Below are 20,359 nucleotides of genomic sequence, written 5' to 3' on the forward strand. Positions count from 1 at the left end.
TGCATGCGCGCACACTACACACTGCAGAAGACTTAGTTTAGCTCTGAGAATATCTAGTGAATGTACAGTGGACGTTTGTGCAGAAATAACTGCTGCAGCTCCTCCAGACCAACAGAGGTTTCCCGTGTCTTGTGAAGTGACAGGTCTCCGCAACGAGTTACGTTATCGTCTCCGACCGGGTGCCGGTATCTCCCTCCGACCGCGGTCGGGAGGCTGAAGCAGGAAAAGCCAACACTAGAATCAGCAGTGATTCATCGAAAGACTGCCGTCTAGTCAGCTAACATTACTGCCAAGCAGCTGAAATATAGAGTGATATTGTCGTTTTAGCTGACGTGTGTCACCTCACTGTTTTGAGGGATGCTCGTTCATGTCTATTTAGAGCGAGCAAGCGCGAGCACGACGCTGACTTTCGTTGACTTAACGGCCACAGGTGTCGCTGTTAACAAGCATTTCTGATTCTAACCAAAAGTCCCCTTTAAGTTTTGACAATTTTTTTGCTGCATTAAAAATGTACACACTTGAATTGTAATTCCTGTTAATTTTGATTAAGATTTTTTTTACCTAATTGCTGGTGGATGATTTATAATTCTAATAATACAGAACAATTAAATAATGTTTTATATATATGTAGTTATTGGTAACATTTTGTTTATGAAGGTATAGGAAAGCAATGTGTAAACCAACCCAAACCCCAGGTATCGCTATCGGAACTGAAAAAGTCGGATCGGTGCATCCTTAAACAAAAGTGTCACCACTGACCCCGCTCTCCCCTACTGTACTGCACAGTGCTGAAGCCTATAATAATCTGCCTCACTCTACTCGTGAGTGTGTGATTGACGGTGAGACACTCCACCCCATGTGACGTGACGGTGAGAGAGAACACTCCAGCACATGACATATTTGGCTTTAAAATGACGTCACGGCAGCGTGGCGCTCAGCGGGCAGGTCGTTCGTCAGTCTGAGAGAAGAAGAAGAAGAAGAAGAAGAAGAAGAGAAGCAGCAGCAGCAGGAGACGGAGACGGAGCAGCCTCCTCCTCCTCCTCCTCCTCATCCTCCTCTCTAACGACTCTCATTCCCCCTCTCTCTCTCTCTCCAACTCCTCGGAAACAACTCTCTCCACAACCTCTCCAGGATTCTCCTCCATCGTTTCCCCTCTTCTCTTCCTTTTTTTTCAGTTGTGCACCTCTTTCTTTTTTTTATTAGATTTTATTACTTTGTCTATAATAACCCCCTCCGCTCTGCTCGACACCCCCCCCAGAGATGTGAGCAGATAATGAGGACCCCCTGCAGGCGGTGACTTCAGTCTCCTCCAGAGCTCCACATCATCATCACCACCACCACCACCGAGCATCTTCTTCTTCTTCCTCCAGCTCCCTAATTTTTTTGTGGACGTTTATCCGCCTTTCAACAATGTAGGAGAAGATGCGCTGTCATTCCACAGCGACGAGGAACTACAAGCCTTGTGTGTTTTTTTTTCCTGCACCTTTTCCATCTGTCTCCAGGGTGGGAGGATATGAAAGATTTCCGTGAAGGCAAAGTTTGAGGCTACCTCTAGTCGGTTTCCCGCTCCTCACCTGTCCGCCTGCACGCGCAGAACACCTCTCACCGTTATAGAACAATAGACAACTTAAAAGACACCTGACTGTTGTTGTTGTTGTGGTGGGATTTTGGAGGAATTTTGATGTGCGCAACGTTGAATATGTTGGATATGGCTTAAATAATGGTTGCGTTCATGACAGCCGGAGTAAGGTCCGTCACTTGAGTGTTTTTTTTAAACCAGCTATTGTCGACTTTGGTGGAGGAAAACCCATCTAAATGGGAGGATACCTGGAGGACTGAGTCGGATTCAGGCAGTCGAGACAAAATGTGGATAAAACGGAGTGTTGCGCGCAGGTAAGACATTTTTTTATTCCACGAAATATTAAATCACACTGCAATTTTTTGCAAAAGGCTTGTGGGAAACCGAAATATGTAGGTGTTGTGGTGATGTTCGACATAGTTTTTTTTTTAATCTACGCCACTGCAAGTTATCAGAGTCTGCAGGAATTGATGAGATGTGCCAATATATATATAAAAAAACAACATGTCTTGCACCAAACTTCTTTAAATAAACCGACTGTTTCCCTGCTGTATATGGATGGATGTGTTTTGTGATGTTTTAAAGGGAGAATATGATCGAAAAATTGCACATCCTGTACGCTGGGGGTCGCCAACAGTACGGCACAAGCAACACACACACACGTGCACACTCACAAACACGCACACACGAGCGCGCTTAAAAAAACACACGTGTACAGCAGACGCACGCGCATACACAGCTTCACGGTTAGGCACCTCCTCACCTGTGAGAACACACACACACACACACACAAATGCATGAGCTCTTATAGAGACACAAAATGAAGAAATGAAGGTAATTGGTAGGTGAAAAGATGCATTATGGGATACATTTTGCTTTTGATAAATATGGAAGTATAGTGGGTGTATGTATGAGAGGATGACATGTAGACTGCCTGAATGGGGGTTTACCTCATTCATCCCAACAAAAACATCCACTCACATTTTGCTTCATGTCTCCTTCTGTTCTTATATTATACAATGAAATATTTTCAATAAAAGTATATATCCCCCAAACTGAAGCAGTGTGCAGACCAGTTCTATACTCACTCACTCAGTCTGGAAGTCTGCAAACAAAAGCCGAAATTGAGCTCATTCATTTGCCGTAAAATAGGTTTAGAGGTAATGACACGCTGTGAAATGAGCCCCAACCTGCCAGCGGTGGGATTCTCTTGCCACCTGCTGGATCTCATTCCCACCGGTGGCTCTAATTCCTGCCCATTTTCAGCCGCTCGTTCATTTATTATGCATGACACACACACTCACATACACACACACACACACACTGTACATCTTATAGGGCTGACCTCGCAGGGTAATGGCAGTAAACGCCGTAAACAGAACAGTTGTATAAGATGAGATGAAATGCATTCATGTTCCATATCTTTAGATGGATCGGTCAGAGGCACAGAGAAAACCAATTTACGTCCTCAGAAATTTCCCTGTCGTTCGCTGACATAATGTGGAATGTCAAACTGGGATGTGGGATGAACTGCTGGAATTTGTAGTAATTTACCATGTTCCAGTTGTTTGTCATCACAGGCTAAACAATTGTATTGTCTGTGATTGTCATTTATTATCAGATAGTGATGGAAATGTGTGGGATAAAGCCTTCCTTACTGCTCTCCAGTATGTGTTGTGTTTAACATTATTAGTTTGGTTTGATAACCACAAAGAGAAATGGGCAGTGAGCATGTGCAGAGAACGCTTCTGTGTACCTGTTGGAACAGACAAAGAACAGACCACCTACAGAAACTTGATATGTGGGCGTACAGTAAATGCAACCGCACTGACTTTAGCAAACCTAGAGAGAAGGATGGATGGATTGATTCCTCAGTAGATTAAAGCCAAGGATTTTGAAGACTTACTGTAGTTACTCTTTATGTAATCTGGGCAGACACCTTGTGGACTTGGGCTGGCTGATAATTCAGTATCATCGTTCATAGACTTTCAGTGTTAATGGTATGATGATGGTATCATGTTATCATTTCACAAAAGTGTGTCATTTTAAACTAATCACTCCAAGCAAATTTTAATAAAAAACAAGTTTAAAAATGTGCAGTTTAATTGAAGATCAACTTGTTTATTTTATGAGTGATTTCTTCATATATTTACCATAAAGTGATATTTACAGTATATACTGATTAGGGCTGTCAATCGATTAAAATATTTAATCGCGATTAATGTCATGATTGTCCATAGTTAATCGCGATTAATCTCATGATCGTCCATAGTTAATCGCGATTAATCTCATGATCGTCCATAGTTAATCGCGATTAATCTCATGATTGTCCATAGTTAATCGTGATTAATCGCAAATTAATCACACATTTTTTGGGAGATTTGTCAAGTATTTAATACTCTTATCAACATGTGAGTGGACAAATATGCTTGCTTTCTGCAAATTGTATATATATATTTATTATTGGAAAATCAATTAACAACACAAAACAATGACAAATATTGTCTAGAACCCCTCACAGGTACTGCATTTAGCATTAAAAGATGCTCAAATCATAACATGGCAAACTCAAGTCCAACAGACAACGACAGCTGTCAGTGTGTCAGTGTGCTGACTTGACTATGACTTGACCAAAACTGCATGTGATTATCATAAAGTGAGCATGTCTGTAAAGAGGAGACTTTTGGGTACCCATAGAACCCATTTTCATTCACATATCTAGATGTCAGAGGTCAAGGGACCCATTTGGACCAATGGATTTCTTAGGTTTTCTAGTTTCCTATAATGTCAGTATGTTCACTCTAGCTTTAAAACTGAGACCGGTACAACCTCCGGAAGATCGATTGCATTAAAGAAATTAGTGGCGTTAAAACAAATTTGCATTAACGCGTTACTATCGAGTTAACTTTGACAGCCCTAATTGATATAGAAATATATTCCATAGTGTGATGACTATTTAATTTAATTTAATGCCCAGCCCACCTGTAGAGTAACTGTAGCCACTTATGCTGTAGCTAATGGAGTTTCTAAAAACATATTTTAAAGATACTAAAAAATTCCCATCATAATTTGGCACTTCAAAGTTGACGTCTTCAACTTGTTTCTTTTTTTCCAACTGTCCAAAGATATTCATTTTGCAATGAAAAGGTGCAAATCCTCATATTTGTGAAGCAGGAATTGTGTCTCACTTTTGCTGAAATTACTTTAATCAGTGGTCAAAATTGTGGTTGACTCATTTTCTGTCAATTGACTCAACTTATGGTTTCAGCACTTGAAATACATTAGTTGTGTTACTGTGGAGCATCAAAAACTAAGTAAAAATCTAGTTATTGAATCATTAATATCATTGGAAAGTGCTTTATCCTAATTAAAACACACACCACTGAAACTTTGGCAATGGAGGTTTGTTCATTGGCTTGAATAGTGTGTGAAGTTAAATTCTCCCTATAGCATTAACTACCAAAGCATAAAACTATTACTCAGGGTGCTAATGGAAAGGAGAACAAAGTGCCAGTAGGAAGATGCATTACACCAACAGGTCCTATTAGCCTGAATAAAAGCACATGCTGCATTGCCACATAATTGTGACACTTTTCAGTCAAAGTAATGGATTTTTCAAGGTTCTCAAAGAAGATGAATTTAGTTCATGTAATGGTACAGGATTATAACAAGCTCAAACCAGAGAGTGTCTCTCTTGAGGGTTAACCAGCAGGGACTCATCTCTCCAGACTCGGCATCTCTGGGCTCAATCTTTCATGAACGTCACACAGTTTTTAGGTTCCCCATGGCGAGCTCTCATACCGCTGAGGCACTGGAGATGCAATCAGGGCTCGGCACATTGCAGCTGCAAAATATTACTAGTGGAGACACCAGTTGCCTTTAAGGAGGGCTTCACTTCCAGTCTCCACTTGTCTACGATAAGATATGTTAGCCTACTGTAAGTACAGGTGACTGTGTTACACGTGTCTAGCTTTTTCTGGCCTGCATATATTCTTGTAATTAATGGGGATAGGGTAACTGTGATTAGAGACTGTATATAAGAAGTGGACGTAGTCCCATTGGTTTGTGGACTGCCGTTTTGAAGCCTTGAGTTCCACATTTTGGCCATCACCATCTTGGTTTTTGCAACCAGAAATGACACATGACCACGCGTCTGAATTCAACACTGATTGAATGAATTGATGAAGATGAGTATTTCACATTCAAACATATATTAAGTGCTGAAATAATTGTCCCCCATCATGATAAAAACACTTATGGTGCATGCATAAGCACATACATGTGCATGTGCATGAACGTGCGGTACACTTAAGGGTCCCTGTCGGAGGGGTTTGAAAATATGGTCACCCTACGCAGAAGGCTAAACTATTACAGAGATGGAGAGAAAATGCTGCTAATAGTTTAGTCTTCTGCTAATCGTAGCAGAAGCCGTGAGCTGGTTCACTATAAGCAACATTTTCTCTCCATCTGTGAAACGCTTTGCTGATATTGTAAGACTCTTTTTGATAAGTCCATCTTAACACTAACACTTGCGGTCCTTGAGAGTCAGTGACTGTACATATTCAGAAAAACTCATATTTTCTTCGGCTATTGTTAAAAAAAACAAGCCAACAAAACTTGCCGGGCAGCGTTAGCCTACATGTTCAGAGAATTATTCTGCCTCCACCTACACTCCACCCACAGAAATACATCATCATATTTACTAACAGAAAAAGGGTCTATACAGTAAGAAAAAGAGAGAAGGCGGCTTTAATGAATCGTGAGCTGTAAGAGCTCCGAGATTATGCGTGGATTTATGTGTATTGATATTCCTGGTGATCATGTATTTAGTATTCTGTGTATTCTCCCTGATCAAAAAAAGAAAAACTACTTTGTATCTGAGTAATAGTCTAATTGTGATTAATATCACTGGCTTAATGAAACAGGGTTCCTAATGTATTATGCTCTACACTGAGATGTTTGCTGCAGTGAGAAACAATTGCTCTTGCACAACACCATTAGTCTAAAGCCACTTAGGTTGTATGACCAGTCGTCGTCCTCTAGCTCCACCGAGAACTCCAGGGCTAAGCGTGGCATTACTGTGGAAGAGGCCATCAGATATTCAGATGTTCCCGTGATTTAGGTGCCATCTTAATAGCCTCTATGAGGGTTATTAACTGGGCCTCTCTGGAGCGTGATTAACCTAATTTGCAGTGAAATGGGCTGTGTTGCTTCTCTGAGATCCTATCCTCTGGAGATGTGTGTGCGTCTCTGTGTGTGTGAGTGTGTGTCGTAAACACCCTGTGCTCAGCAGTCTGTTAAATCCAGAAGGACCAGAACAGGTGAAATAGTGTAAGAGACAAAATAGACGTGGATGCTGGTTGGAAATATAACCAAGAGAGAAGGAAGAGAGAAACTTGCTGTTGCTAAGGAGGACGGGGGTGAACCATAAATGTTTCATCATAGACTGGTGTAGCAATTAGTAAGGAGACAGGATTGGACCATACAGACCATTGTAAAGTACATTTTCCTATGGCACATAAATGCATCGTGGATGCTTAAAGGGTGAGTCCATTATTTTAGATTTTTTTTTCATTCTGCTGCTTCCCAGTGGTGTTCCTACGTATTCAAATTATAACATTCAAATTTTGGTCAAAGTATGTTTTAGTCTGTTTTAGTCTGTATGTTTTAGTTTTAATCACCAGTGAAAATATCCGTAAACTGCAGCCCTACTTGCTGTATTTAGCTCAGTTTACTTTCAAACTCATGTATTTTCTATGAGCTATTTAGGCCAACAATGACACTGCTTTCTTCTTAAACGTTCAGATCTCATGAAATTCCCGTCCAACTTCCCAACACAGTGCCGGCAGCCTTCAGCTTTATTGGCTTTAATGACCAGCTTATCCAGTTTGGGCAACATGAGAAAGAGTGTTTCTATTGCACCGAAGCACATCCATCCCACAGAGTGAGGGAACTAACAGCACAGAGCTCATACTTGATCCATGTAGTGAGCTTTTGCTGGATCAATACTGCCTCTACAAAGCATCAGATTTATCTGTCATGGCCCTTCCCACTAACTGGCCTCCTCCAGGGTGGGGGGGCGCCTCTCAGCGGGCCACTTTCCACTAAAATACTTCATAAATGAACAAAAGAACCCCCCCAACACACACACTTTATTTTGTCCCCAGCGACTCAGTGGAAAATGATGTGGTTTGAGAAATAGGCCGAAATAAAAACTTTAACAGTGAGGGGCTGAGTTGATTGGGGATATTGTCCTGTTTTTCTTATCCTTTTCCACCCTATTCCCATGCTCTTTACAGCCCTGCTTATCTGTCTGAGCATGTGGGTCATGTACACTGCTGTGGAGGACGTTGTGCAGCAGGAGTAATTAATGGGATGATGCAACACCCCTGGTTGTTGCATCTCAGACCCCTTCAAACCAGACACACACACACACACACACACACACACACATATAGGCTGTTTTTAGAATTGCATACTCACGTTCTATTAATACTAAATATGACGTAAAGTTGAATATATTATGCGTTCCAACTGCATAGTGGATTTTGTGTACAGGAGAAATGCCCAGACGTATACTAGATTAGCAAGATTATCTGAGTATGCGGCATGAGTTTACTGGACATACTTAACTGCCCAACAATGCATTACATTTCTTCAGACTGAGCCAGGCCAAAAGCTGTTAAAATGTCACATTATTAAGATTTAATACGTTTTCAGGCGAGAAATTAATTGGTCAGTTTATCAAAATAACGTCAGTTTGGAAATTTGCTGCAATGTTTTCGGACATGTGACAGAGCCGCTGGCTGGGTCAGACTGGGTCAGTCTGCAGGCTATATATAGATGGACGACATGACAGCTCTGCAAAAGTGAAGCCAAAACATCTCGATCGCCCCCGTGTGGCTGGCTGCAGTATAGGTCATAAGTCCCGCCCCCTCCATGTTAGTGGATGGGACATGGGCCAAACGAAAAAGTCAAAGTACACGTCAAATGCTTTTTTCCCAAAGATGGTTTCTGTCATTTTCGGTAGTTCTTACTGATGTATGTTCAAGTTTTCATTTTTCTGATAAGTCTAGTTTTAATTAGTTATTTGATGCTATAAAAAGGAGGTGAAACGTCATGATTGACAGCTTCTCTGAGTGAAGTAGTCACAGCCGGAGGCTCGAGAATTGTACGAGAGGAAATGTAACTTTAACTTTCCATAATTGTCACAAGTCTGTGTAATAGAACATGTGTCAGTTTAATCATAAATATAGTTATAGAGATATTATGGTGAGTTGTTGTGTCTTTTTTAGCCAAACAGCTACCGTGGTGCTAACGTAGCAGCTAGGTGGCTCGAGATAGCAAGCTGCGACCTTGCTCGGCTTGTGATTGGCTCAGGTGGGTGTTTGGGCGGGACCTTGTCACCTCGGCTACAGCCCCCACCATCAATACTGCGCAGACTCTGGTTCCAAGATGGCAGCTCCCGAAATCGGGATATTTTGACTTCACTTTTGTACAGTGGGAGGAAGTAGAGATGTGTTGTCTATTTATATATACAGTCTATAGTTCAGACAGGCCATCAGTCATGTCATGTGATACAGTCATGTGACTGCATCACACAGTGCATACTTCAGTGTTACTGCTGGTAATGGCATACTTAATCTTTCATTTAGTAGGCAGAATGCAGTAGTACATACTAATCAAGTATGTAGGAGGCAATACGTTATGCAATTTTGAACACAGCCTTACGCAGTCCGCCCACCCCACCCATTTTATGTTTTTTGTTTGTTTTCCACTATGAATGATGTTCCAAACTCAGCAAAGCAAAAAAGTCTCTTACACTACAACCATAGTCGCAGCTGCCGCAGCTCAGCCTCACAGGCATGGCTGGGGTCTGCTGTGTGTTTGTGTGTGTGTGTGTGTGTGTGTGTGTGTGTGTGTGTGTGTGTGTGTGTCTGTGTGTGTGCTGCACAGTACCAAAACATTTGGAAGATTTCATAGAATATTTGCCTCCCAGAGGCCTGCTGCACAGAAGCAATCCATAAATCTCTGGAACTCTTTGGAGAGCCAACTGTGGTATTTATCTCCCTAATACAGGATATCTACCGAGGAGAGCTTAACTCCTACAACCTCAGAGCCGGTATTTTTCAAAGCTACACAACCACATGCAGCTGATATTCTGAAAAACACAACCAACGCATAGAGATAATTCCAAACAGTGCCTTTTTATTTAAAAGATGTGACAAGGTGAAATGTATTACAGAAGTCCTGTGGAAGACAGATAGATAACTGCACCGCAGCTCACTGGCATTCTCCATCATAAAAGGTCAAAACAGAAGATTGTCTATCTACAAAGATGATTCTCAGCTTTCCCCCACCAATGTTTTTGACCTCTGGAGAAGTCACTTAGTTTGTTTACACATTCAAAGTATCCTGGATAATACTCATGTCCTAATAAAGGTTATACATGTTGCTTATGGATAGCTAGGCACTCTAAATCCTGAATGTTAAATTCTGATTTCCCAGAGTCAAAATAAGAGTTTAAATGGGTCATTGTAAAGGGGATCATGTTTGTTAGGGATGTTCCTAACGTCAAGTTTCCATGACATTTAAATGGAAGTTTAAACTTAGACTAGTTGACTAGCCTAAAAGTAAGAAATCACATTTTTCAATAACCACATCGTATTTTAAATGCTGCTGAAATCCATGTCCCCAGTGTCCTCTCCGGTCACCTGGTTAGGAATGCGCCTCAAGAACCCGGTGTGTGGTGTAAAATTTGACAAAACGCCAGCGGGGAATGTGGTCTAAGAGGAGTCATGGTTTGGCATCGCTTATACCATTAGTATCTTAGCGAGAAAGTTTGATTCATTGAGCTAGCTGGCATTACGCCGGAATTCACACCAAAGCAGCTGCGAAGTGCAGCCTGCGGCGAGCTGCCATGCAATGTCTATGAAAAGCTGCTGCGACCACTCCCAAGCTCAGCAAGCTGTCACAATTTGATTCTGTGATGGAGTGCAGCCAAATTAAAGTCTGTTAAAGCGGTGAAGTGCGGCCAGAGAGGACCCGCAGCCAATCAGTAAACAGATCCTGTGACTCCTGTGACATGTTGACCTGTGTTACAAAGAATTTTGTCCCACCTGAAACACATGAACACGCCTGTAAAATAGGCGTTGGTGTAATGGATACCAAACTTGTGACCTTAGTGATGCTGAGTGAATGAACCCTTAGATGATGGTTCTATGAATGTCATTTACAATCTCCACAGGTTGTCCGGTAAGAACATGAATATGATGACGATGTATCAATTAGTCCAGGTCACACACACACTCTCTTTGAGATACCACTCATTTATTGATTGAAGATGGTTTTTAAATCCTTTTGTGAATAGTGTGGATAGTGAGGATAGTGGTTATTTCTCATGGACGCACAGGAAAAGACCATATCAATAATAAATAGAAAAGAGTCCAGAAAGGTGCAACACTGATACTGAGCTGAGTTGGAGGAAAATGAGGCTTGCGATCTGCGCAGAAGGTGATTGGAATAACAGCACTCTCTGATCATGTGAAGACCATGCGCCAAGCCACAGGCTATTGGTCCGTGCATGTGATCAATGCATGGGCTGGTGAGGGGATGCTTTTGGTTAAACTGCTGCACCTTCTGAACAGCCGCCCCCAACTTTGTGGAGAAAAGTTGAATCAGTTGAAGGTCAGCCAGGAATGTCTTTTGGCAGTGCTGGGAGTCTGATAAGTCGAGCAACAGGTCGTGTGTATGTCTTGTCTTTGACTTGGATCTGGGCAGTCCGCACTCTGCCATCAGCACCAGGAAGGACTGCTGTAACCTTTCCGACTGGCCATAGTGCACGCGGAAGTTGCTGGTCAATGACAAGGGCGATTGTACCGACAGTTAGATCATCCTTTTCTTGTTGCCATTTGGAGCGAGTCTGGAGAGATGGCAGATAGTTCCGGATGAAGTGGATCCAGAATTGATCGATCAGGGCTTGACACTGCCTCCATCTACGACGGCTGAGGAGCTCTGTGTCTGGGTAAACGACCTGTGGTGTTGATGGATCAGGCCGCCCCATCAGCAGCATATTAGGAGTGATTGGATCTGGGTCTGCGACATCTGATGAGGTGTAGCCAAGGGGCTTGGAGTTGACAATACCCTCGACTTCGATGAGAATTGTTCTCAAGACCTCCTCCGTGACCGTCTGAGATCCCAGGGTGGTGTGTAGAGCGGATTTAATGGAGCGGATCTCACGCTCCCAGGAACCACCAAAATGTGGTGCATATGGGGGGTTGAACTGGAAGTGAATCTGCTGACTGGCGAGTTGTGACTGTAGAGATGGGGTAAGTGATTCGAAAGCCTCTTTGAGTTCAGAGCTACCGCCTTTGAAGTTTGTGCCTTGGTCAGATAGCAGCTCGAAGGGTTTTCCTCGTCTGGCAATGAAGCGACGGAGTGCCATCAGAAAGGAGTCCGTATCCATACTGGCTAGCAGATCAATGTGCACGGCATGGGTTGTTAGGCACTTGAATACTATGCCCCATCGTTTCTCTGTGCGCCGTCCAATCTTGATGAGGTAAGGTCCAAAACAGTCCATGCCCGTTGAATAGAATGCTGGGCAGTGGAGCCGTAAGCTGGAGGGTGGAAGGTCGGCCATTTTGGGGATGACTGGCTTACTGCGCCATTTCCGGCATTCAGGACAGTTGTACTGGTGTTTGCGGACTGCCTCTCTCCCACGAAGGATCCAGAATCGTCTGCGTAGTTCAGCAAAGACTCTCTCAGATCCTGGGTGGGCAAGCCGGTTGTCAAAGTCCTGGATGATGAGTTTGGTGATGTGATGATGAGGGTCCAGTACAACTGGATGCAGAGTATCTTGGCAGAGGTCATCACATCTACGGAGCCGCCCCCCCACGCGGATCAACAGGGTATCTTGATCATATTCAGGATCCAAGGTGAGTAGTCTGCTGCTTGATGGTACTGATTTCTGGGATGACAGGAGGGTGACTTCTTCTGGAAAAGAGTCTCTCTGTACCTGTCTGAAGAGGGCCAGTTCAGCTTTCTTGTAGTCATCGGCCGTTGGGTTTGAGGCCGTGGCCGCCCCATGACATGCTTGGACCGAAGCTTCAAGCAATTCACTGAAGCTGTTGAAGGTACTGGCGTCCACCGCACATGGATCAGGCGTCACAGAGAGATGGCCACAGAAGTTGGCTTTACGCAGTTCAACTGGATCATCAGGTGAGGAGATGTCTGGAGATGCAGGCCAGGATGATTCATTTTCCCACAAGAATGGAGGTCCGTGGCTCCAGCGGTTGTGGCCAAGGAGCTGCGACAGAGTCAGACCTCGGGTTATGTCATCAGCGGGATTGTCTCTTGTGTTAACATACTGCCAGGGACTACCCTCCGTCAGCTCCTGGATGTCCGCAACTCTGGTGCCAACAAATACCTTATAGCGGCAAGATTGTGATTGCAGCCAATTTAGGACTGTGGTGGAGTCAGTCCAATAGATGATGCTGGAGATGTTCAGGGTAAGCTCCTTTTGCAGGACAGTAGCAAGCTGGGCACCAATGTGTGCAGCGCAGAGTTCCAGCCTTGGGATGGATTGCTGACGGACTGGGGCAACTCGGGATCTTGCTGCTAGGAATGCCACTTGGATTTCACCTGTATGGTCCACTGTCCGAAGGTAGGCTACGGCCCCGTATGCTTTCTCTGATGCATCTGAAAAGATGTGTATGCTTTGGGTGCAGGCGGAGAAGTCTGTCTCTGGATGAGTGTAACATCTGGGAAGAGAGATGGTAGGGAGCTGATGAAGTTCACTCTCCCAGGCATGCCACAGCTGGAGTAGGTCATCCGGCAGCTGTGGGTCATCCCAATCTCTTCTCTTACTCCAGAGACGCTGCACCAGCATTTTAGCTCGGGTGGTGTAGGGAATGAGCAGGCCAAGGGGGTCGTACTGTCTGGCTAGGACCCGATAGATGCTGCGCATAGTCGGTTCAGGGTGCTCAGTGTGGCGAAGCTGGTAGGTGATGGTGTCTGACGTACAGTGCCACAGCAGCCCCAGAGTCCGCTCTGGTGGATCAGTCCCATCTGTTGATAGCCAGAGTTCACTACTCTCCGATAGTGATCCTGGCGGCATGTGACTGACGATGTCTGGAGCATTGGTAGCCCACTGGCGTAGTTCGAACCCACCTGAGAGTAGGAGCTGCTGTAGCTTGTTGACAAGTTGCTTGGCTTCTGGTACTGAGGGGAAGCTCTGAAGGAGGTTGTCAACGTAGAAGCAGTGCTCCATTGAGTGGCGGATATCTTCACCTGGGCTACTGTGATCCAGGACATGTCTCTGGAGAGCAAAGGTGGCACAACAGGGACTGCACGTTGTTCCAAATGGCAGCACCTGCCATTCATAGATGTCGGGTGATGTGCTTGAATCCATGTCTCTCCAGAGGAATCGGAGGAAGGGTTTGTCCTCAGGCAAGAGGTGGACCTGGTGAAACATCCCCTTTATATCGCTGCTCACTGCGATGGGATACTCCCTGAAGCGGAGCAGCACGCCGAGTAGAGTTGATCCCAAAGTGGGTCCTGGAAGGAGATGTTCATTGAGGCTGGCACCATGACGCGTGTATGAACAATTAAACACAATGCGATCTTTACCATTATGTTGGACCATAAGGTGAGGTAGGTACCAGGAGTTGGTGCTGGCTTGTGTTTCAGCAGGAGTGATTTTTCTGACGTAGCCCGCATCCAACAGCTTCTTAATCTCACGGTTGTAGATATCTGCTCTAGCAGAGTCCTTAGATAGGCGTTTTTCAGTCCCACGTAGGTGACCCAGCACTGACTCTTTTGGCGAATGGAGAGGAGGGACGTCTTCCTTCCATAGTAGGGGGGTAGCATACCTTTCAACGCCATCCACTTCCACTCTGATGGTCTTCTCTTCTAGCATCCTGACCGCTGCCGTGTCTTGTTTTGACCGTGTGATGAGCTTCTCATTCCGGTAAGGTAGAACATCCATCTGCCAGAGTTTAGTCACATGACCGAGAAGTTCGGCAGATGGACTCTGGGTGTTGGTGAGCAGGCACTGAGGAGTAGAGGACTGGTGCAGAAGGACTTTGGCAGGGCCTTGAAGTGTCCAACCAAGTCGTGTCTTGAGTGCTGCTGGTCCACCTGGAGGCCCTAAGTGCACGGGCTCGACTGGAATGACGAGATGAGGATAGTCTGAACCAATGAGCAGCAGCGGTTGTGCCTGACTGAATGAGTGGAGAGGCAGGCCTCTGAGGTGACGGTAAGTCTTCTGCAGGGCATCGATGGGATGAGAATGCTTGGAGAGACCGAGTTCTGTTGCAGTGAATGCTCTGTGGACACGGAACCGTTTCTGGGGGTTAACTGCGGAGGACACAGAGAAGGAGACTGACTTTCCTGACACAGTCCTGATGTCTTGACGGATGGTTCTGAGTGCCAGGTCCTCACGCTGTCCCTGAAGTCCCAGCTCTTGGGCAGCACTGTGGAGCAGGATTGTGCGCTCAGACCCGTCGTCAAGGATGGCATATGTCTCGATCCTCCTTTTGCCATTGTAGAGGAATACCTTAACCATCTTCAGAAGCACGCAGCTACTTCGCCAAGCGGGATCTAGGTAGTACGTCACTGGCTGAATCGTTTCTGGGGCTGGCATCTCTGGTCTTACAGATGTTGATGAGTTAACATCATGTAGTACTTCCAGGTGAGTCTGATTGCACTGCTGACATTTGGCCTTGAGGTAGCACTGAGCTGCTAGGTGATCCCTTCCACATCTCCAACACCGTTTACCGGATTTGATCCAGGCTATCTTCTGTTCCTTTGTGAGCTTCTTGACTTCTGAGCACTGGTTGAAGTAATGCTGAATGTTGTCACAGAAAGGGCAATACTTCTTGGGCTTCTCTGGTTTGTTAACCTGAGACCGTACTTGTGTAGGAGGCTCTGATTCCTTTTTAGGGGGTTCATATCCAAGCAGGACGGTCGTGGAGCGTGCTGCTGGCTTCTGCTTAGCCATAACACCTCTCTGACGATCTGGTCGTCCCTGTTGTGGAGGCCGTGATTGTTGGTTCTGTACGTCATCATCTTGAATACGGACTTCGTACTCTAGCCACTCAGCAAAGTCCAGCAAAGTTGGGATGGGTGTGCGAAGGGGATTGATGTAGCGCTTGAATTGTGCTCTCAGGTCATGTGGCAGCTTTGACAGCAAACGTGCGATGTGCGACCCGCACTCCAATTCTGATCTCCCTTCTTTTCCCAGCTGGTCAAGCATTCCAACTAGGGCCCTCACCTTCAGTGCAAACAGGCGAAATCCTCTGCTGTCACCGCTTTTGACTGTAGGCTCATCTAGGACCTCAGTGATGCGCTGCAGAGCCAATTTGTGAGGCTGGCCATACAGCTCTATCAGAGAGGCCATAGTCTTACTGTAGGGTTCCCTGCTGTTACTGTAGGAGTCGGCGATCAGAAGGGCGTCTTCCAGCTTAAGATGGTCGACGAGGATCTGGAATTTGAAGCGTTCCGTAGCATCGTCAGGCAGAATATTGTCAAGTGCTATCTTCAAGCGGGCGAACTGACGAGGATCATCATCAGTGAAGTATGGAATGTGAGGCATTGGTCCACGATACGTTTTCTCCTGACGAGGTGGAGATTGTGGCTGATTGTAGCTTCTCCATTCCCTTGAATCAGCAGGTGGCAAGTGAGGAGAGTCACCTGACAGATAATGAGAGCGAGCAGGTGGTCCGCGAGGAAGAGTGTATGGTTCTGCATATTCTGGTGTGGGTTCTCTGAGCGAGTGTGACCCTGCGGCGTAGTCCGGCTTAATAGTCATATTCCGGAGATGATCGTTCAGCTCAGTAACAAACTGAGGTCGAGGATGCAGTTGAGGGTGCATCCTCAGGAGTGAATCCTGAGCTGTTTCGCTGACTGGGGGTAGGTATGACGCTGGCGGTGGTGGCGGAGGGAATGACTCCCCAACTTGATGTACATACAGTGGCAGAGGTGACTCAGGCCACGGCAGATCTCGCAGGTCATCCTCTGGTTGGTTGAAAGGCTGTCTAGTAGGCTGCAGCGGGGTAGATGCATAGCCTGGAGCAGGGGTCTGTGTGACAGAGATGCCGATGTCCTCGAACTTGGGGAGATGCCTTTGACTGGGAACCTCATAGAATGAAGTGGGAGGTTGAGGGGGAGCTAATGGTCGCGGCGTGAGAACGCTGAGGAGGGATTGCATCTCTCGCCTGAGCTGGTTGTTGTCCTCCCTCATGTCTCTCAGTTCTGACAAGACCACTTCTGGAACGAGGTTCTGGGGAGTCCGTCCATCAGAAGTGACTTTAGTTGCATCGTGGTATCTGCTATCTCCCTCGGCGGAGTGGTCATAGAGTGTGTGTGACTGAGGTAGCCGTCGTCTTGGAAGACTCACCAGGAAGTCGTCGAGATATCGTGGTGGACGAACATCACGGCGAGGACGAGCGTTACCATCGGGGAATGCCATAATGCTGTGGAAACTGTAAATCCGGCTCGAAGGACCATGTAAAATAGGCGTTGGTGTAATGGATACCAAACTTGTGACCTTAGTGATGCTGAGTGAATGAACCCTTAGATGATGGTTCTATGAATGTCATTTACAATCTCCACAGGTTGTCCGGTAAGAACATGAATATGATGACGATGTATCAATTAGTCCAGGTCACACACACACTCTCTTTGAGATACCACTCATTTATTGATTGAAGATGGTTTTTAAATCCTTTTGTGAATAGTGTGGATAGTGAGGATAGTGGTTATTTCTCATGGACGCACAGGAAAAGACCATATCAATAATAAATAGAAAAGAGTCCAGAAAGGTGCAACACTGATACTGAGCTGAGTTGGAGGAAAATGAGGCTTGCGATCTGCGCAGAAGGTGATTGGAATAACAGCACTCTCTGATCATGTGAAGACCATGCGCCAAGCCACAGGCTATTGGTCCGTGCATGTGATCAATGCATGGGCTGGTGAGGGGATGCTTTTGGTTAAACTGCTGCACCTTCTGAACAACGCCTCCCGGCTGCAGAAAAATTTAATTGTTGCGGCGAGTCGCACTTCGCCGCTTACTGATGTGAATTCGGCGTTAGCCCGTTTCATTGATTCATAGCACACTAGGTTGCGAGCTTTAGTCTATAGCATAGGTGCTACAAACGTAGTTTCAGTGTGCTGCTGGCCAATACAGTCAATCAGGAGAGAACCAGACTGACTGCTGAACCCAGACACTATTGGGAGAGGAGAAAAATGTGTGCATTAATATAATAATAAGTTTAACTGACTAGTATTTCTGGTGCTTACTAGCGAGGATAGCAACGTTTAACTGACTAGTCGCGCTCATCCCTGATGTTTAAATCAGAGTGGACGTGTGTGTCTCTCTTGTGTTTTGTTGTTGATTGGTGGGAGATGAGAGCAGTGCTCATGAACACCTGGCCAGTCTCAAAGCTTATCACACTCAGCAGCATATCACTTAGCTGGAGCAGGATCTACTGTAGGAGGATTAAGCCACCGTAATCAACAAATTAGAAACCCAACATAGTGGGAATAAGCGATTTGATTCCTGTGTATCTTGACAATAGAGTTTGCCTCCACAGAGCCATTTGCGTGTGTGTGTATGTGAGTGAGTGTGTGCGTGTGTGGGTGTGTGTGTATATACATGCTGGGTTGTATTTGCTGTGTCGCGTAGACTGAGAGCTTGAGCACACAGCCCTCCTCAGCTCCAACAAAGGCATTGCATATTCAACAGGCTGCAGATAGAGGCATCACAGCTGGTGCATGCATGTCAGTGGGAAACGATCAGAAAATAGGTAGCACTTAAATGTTGGTCATGAAGCCATAAATCAACATAAAACATCATAATTACAGGGTTATGAATTATAGTGACGCTGTTGAAGTATTTGGTATTTATTCTTGCAGACCCTGTCCATATGACATTTAAAAGTCTTATGAGCTATGGAATTCAGACTAAGTCCTTACAAGTGATGCATGAGCTCAGTAAATATAGTCAAATGGCTCATAATCACCCTTTTAACTGTGTTGTACTGGCTACATAATATTACATTCTCCTACCTCTTGTCTACAATGAACATTTATGAATGAATAATATGTTTTAATTTGAACTGGTCGTAATGTATTTGTGCAGACTAATAGACTTATGGCATATGCGATGTATTTCTCTCTATCAGCAAAAAAGGTATGACATGACAAAATTTGAATAATGTAAACAGAAATGACTACAAACAGTGAATTTGTCCATTAGTACATGGTGTTTTGTAAGTGATGTCCCTGAGCTTGGTACTCATGAGACGACTGAACACATCTTGTTTGAAGCATTGAGTATTTGATGTAAAGTTTTATCAGCCTATTTTATCTGTTGTTTGGGATTTATCCTATAATTATTGTTACTGTCAATTTGTATTGTATCTTATTTTCTTTTCCCTCCCTTTTACAATTTATTTTTTCTTTATCCTTTTTGCATCGGCAATGGGTTAGGGTTGGGTGGGAGGTGAACATACCCAAATATGGAGGGACAATCATTTACATTTGTGCTTCATTTGTACGTTTCTGTATACCCGATGTTACTTTTAATACAATATTACAAAACATTTTTTTAAAAACCAATGAACAAATACTGTATCCCCATAATAAATAACTGAAGAACATATTAATGAATAGATTTTACTAACAAGTATGTCTGTGTAGTCAAAGCCGGATATATCTTATTCCTGCCACTTAGCCATATTTGTGCTATTTTTGTCTAAAAACTATTGCACCAGATTGACATCTTCCTTCATTACTATGAACATAAAGGTACTGTACTTTATTCTTTAGTCAGTCCTACATATACAGCATCCTGCTGCCGTTAGTACTCACAATGTTTTCACAGCGTCATTTGATACGATTATTATCGTAAAACATATTGATTATAGCAGCTTCAAGTAATTATGAGTGTGATGGGATTTTATATAACACATTTTTATCCATGTCTGAATTGCTGCCAAAGTAACATCTGGTTATGAAAAATATTCATATGAAAAAAGCACAAGGTTTATCAGCCGTGAGCTTTCAGATATCAGGACCTAAACCTCCAGAATCTGCCACCCACATGATCTTCTCTCAGAAATAAAAAGGCTGTTGAAGCCTCATCCCTGAAAAGTGCTCTGCACAATGGGAGAAGAGAGAGTGGGAAAAAAAAGTGCCAAGCAAAGAGAAAAAAATGAGCAGAACTGGATTAAAATAACAATAGAGCATTTTGCTAATGGTCCATTTTGAGCTGCTGCCACAATATGATACTGTCTGTGAGAATTATGGTGGATAAGAAAGGTGCTGATGTCTCCAGAGGAGTCCTAATGCTTTGCATGCCATACCGTGTGAGAACGTTATTTGATAGCAGAAGTATTCTGACATTCAGTCATTCTTCCTCTCAAACACGTTAACCTTATTAACACGCATTAAAGCCTGCAGACAATTGTGATGAATTAGGCTCAGTGCTTTCCTTTAGTGAAGAATTTACCTTCGAGTCTGACAATTTGTGAAGCACTAGTTCAACAATGTGCTAAAGTTGGCCTTCAGTGTCATAACAGATCCTATTGTGTCCAGGACTGTGGGTGCCAGTTAAAATGAGTTTTAAATGGAACAATGGTGTCAGCCTTATAGCCTCATAATTCATAAAGATCCAATATGCAGCACCATTCATCAAGGTTGAATTCCTTTCAGCATTTTGTATACCTTGTGACATTTTCAATTTGCTTTATCATTAACAGTTTATTGAGTTTACTGGAC

General features: G+C 44.3%; 1 protein-coding gene across 1 annotated transcript in view; it reads left to right on the plus strand.

The window, feature by feature from the left end:
- Window positions 1–1,088: 1,088 nt before the first annotated feature.
- Window positions 1,089–20,359, plus strand: part of ajap1 (adherens junctions associated protein 1) — a 65,084-nt gene continuing 45,813 nt past the window's right edge. Inside the window, exon 1 of the mRNA XM_037772875.1 lies at window positions 1,089–1,893. Within this exon, the coding sequence (XP_037628803.1) occupies window positions 1,865–1,893 (29 nt within the window). The 5' untranslated portion in view covers window positions 1,089–1,864. The remainder of the gene's footprint in view (window positions 1,894–20,359) is intronic.

The sequence above is a fragment of the Sebastes umbrosus genome, chromosome 6 (assembly GCF_015220745.1).
Source record: "Sebastes umbrosus isolate fSebUmb1 chromosome 6, fSebUmb1.pri, whole genome shotgun sequence".
NCBI lineage: Eukaryota > Metazoa > Chordata > Actinopteri > Perciformes > Sebastidae > Sebastes > Sebastes umbrosus.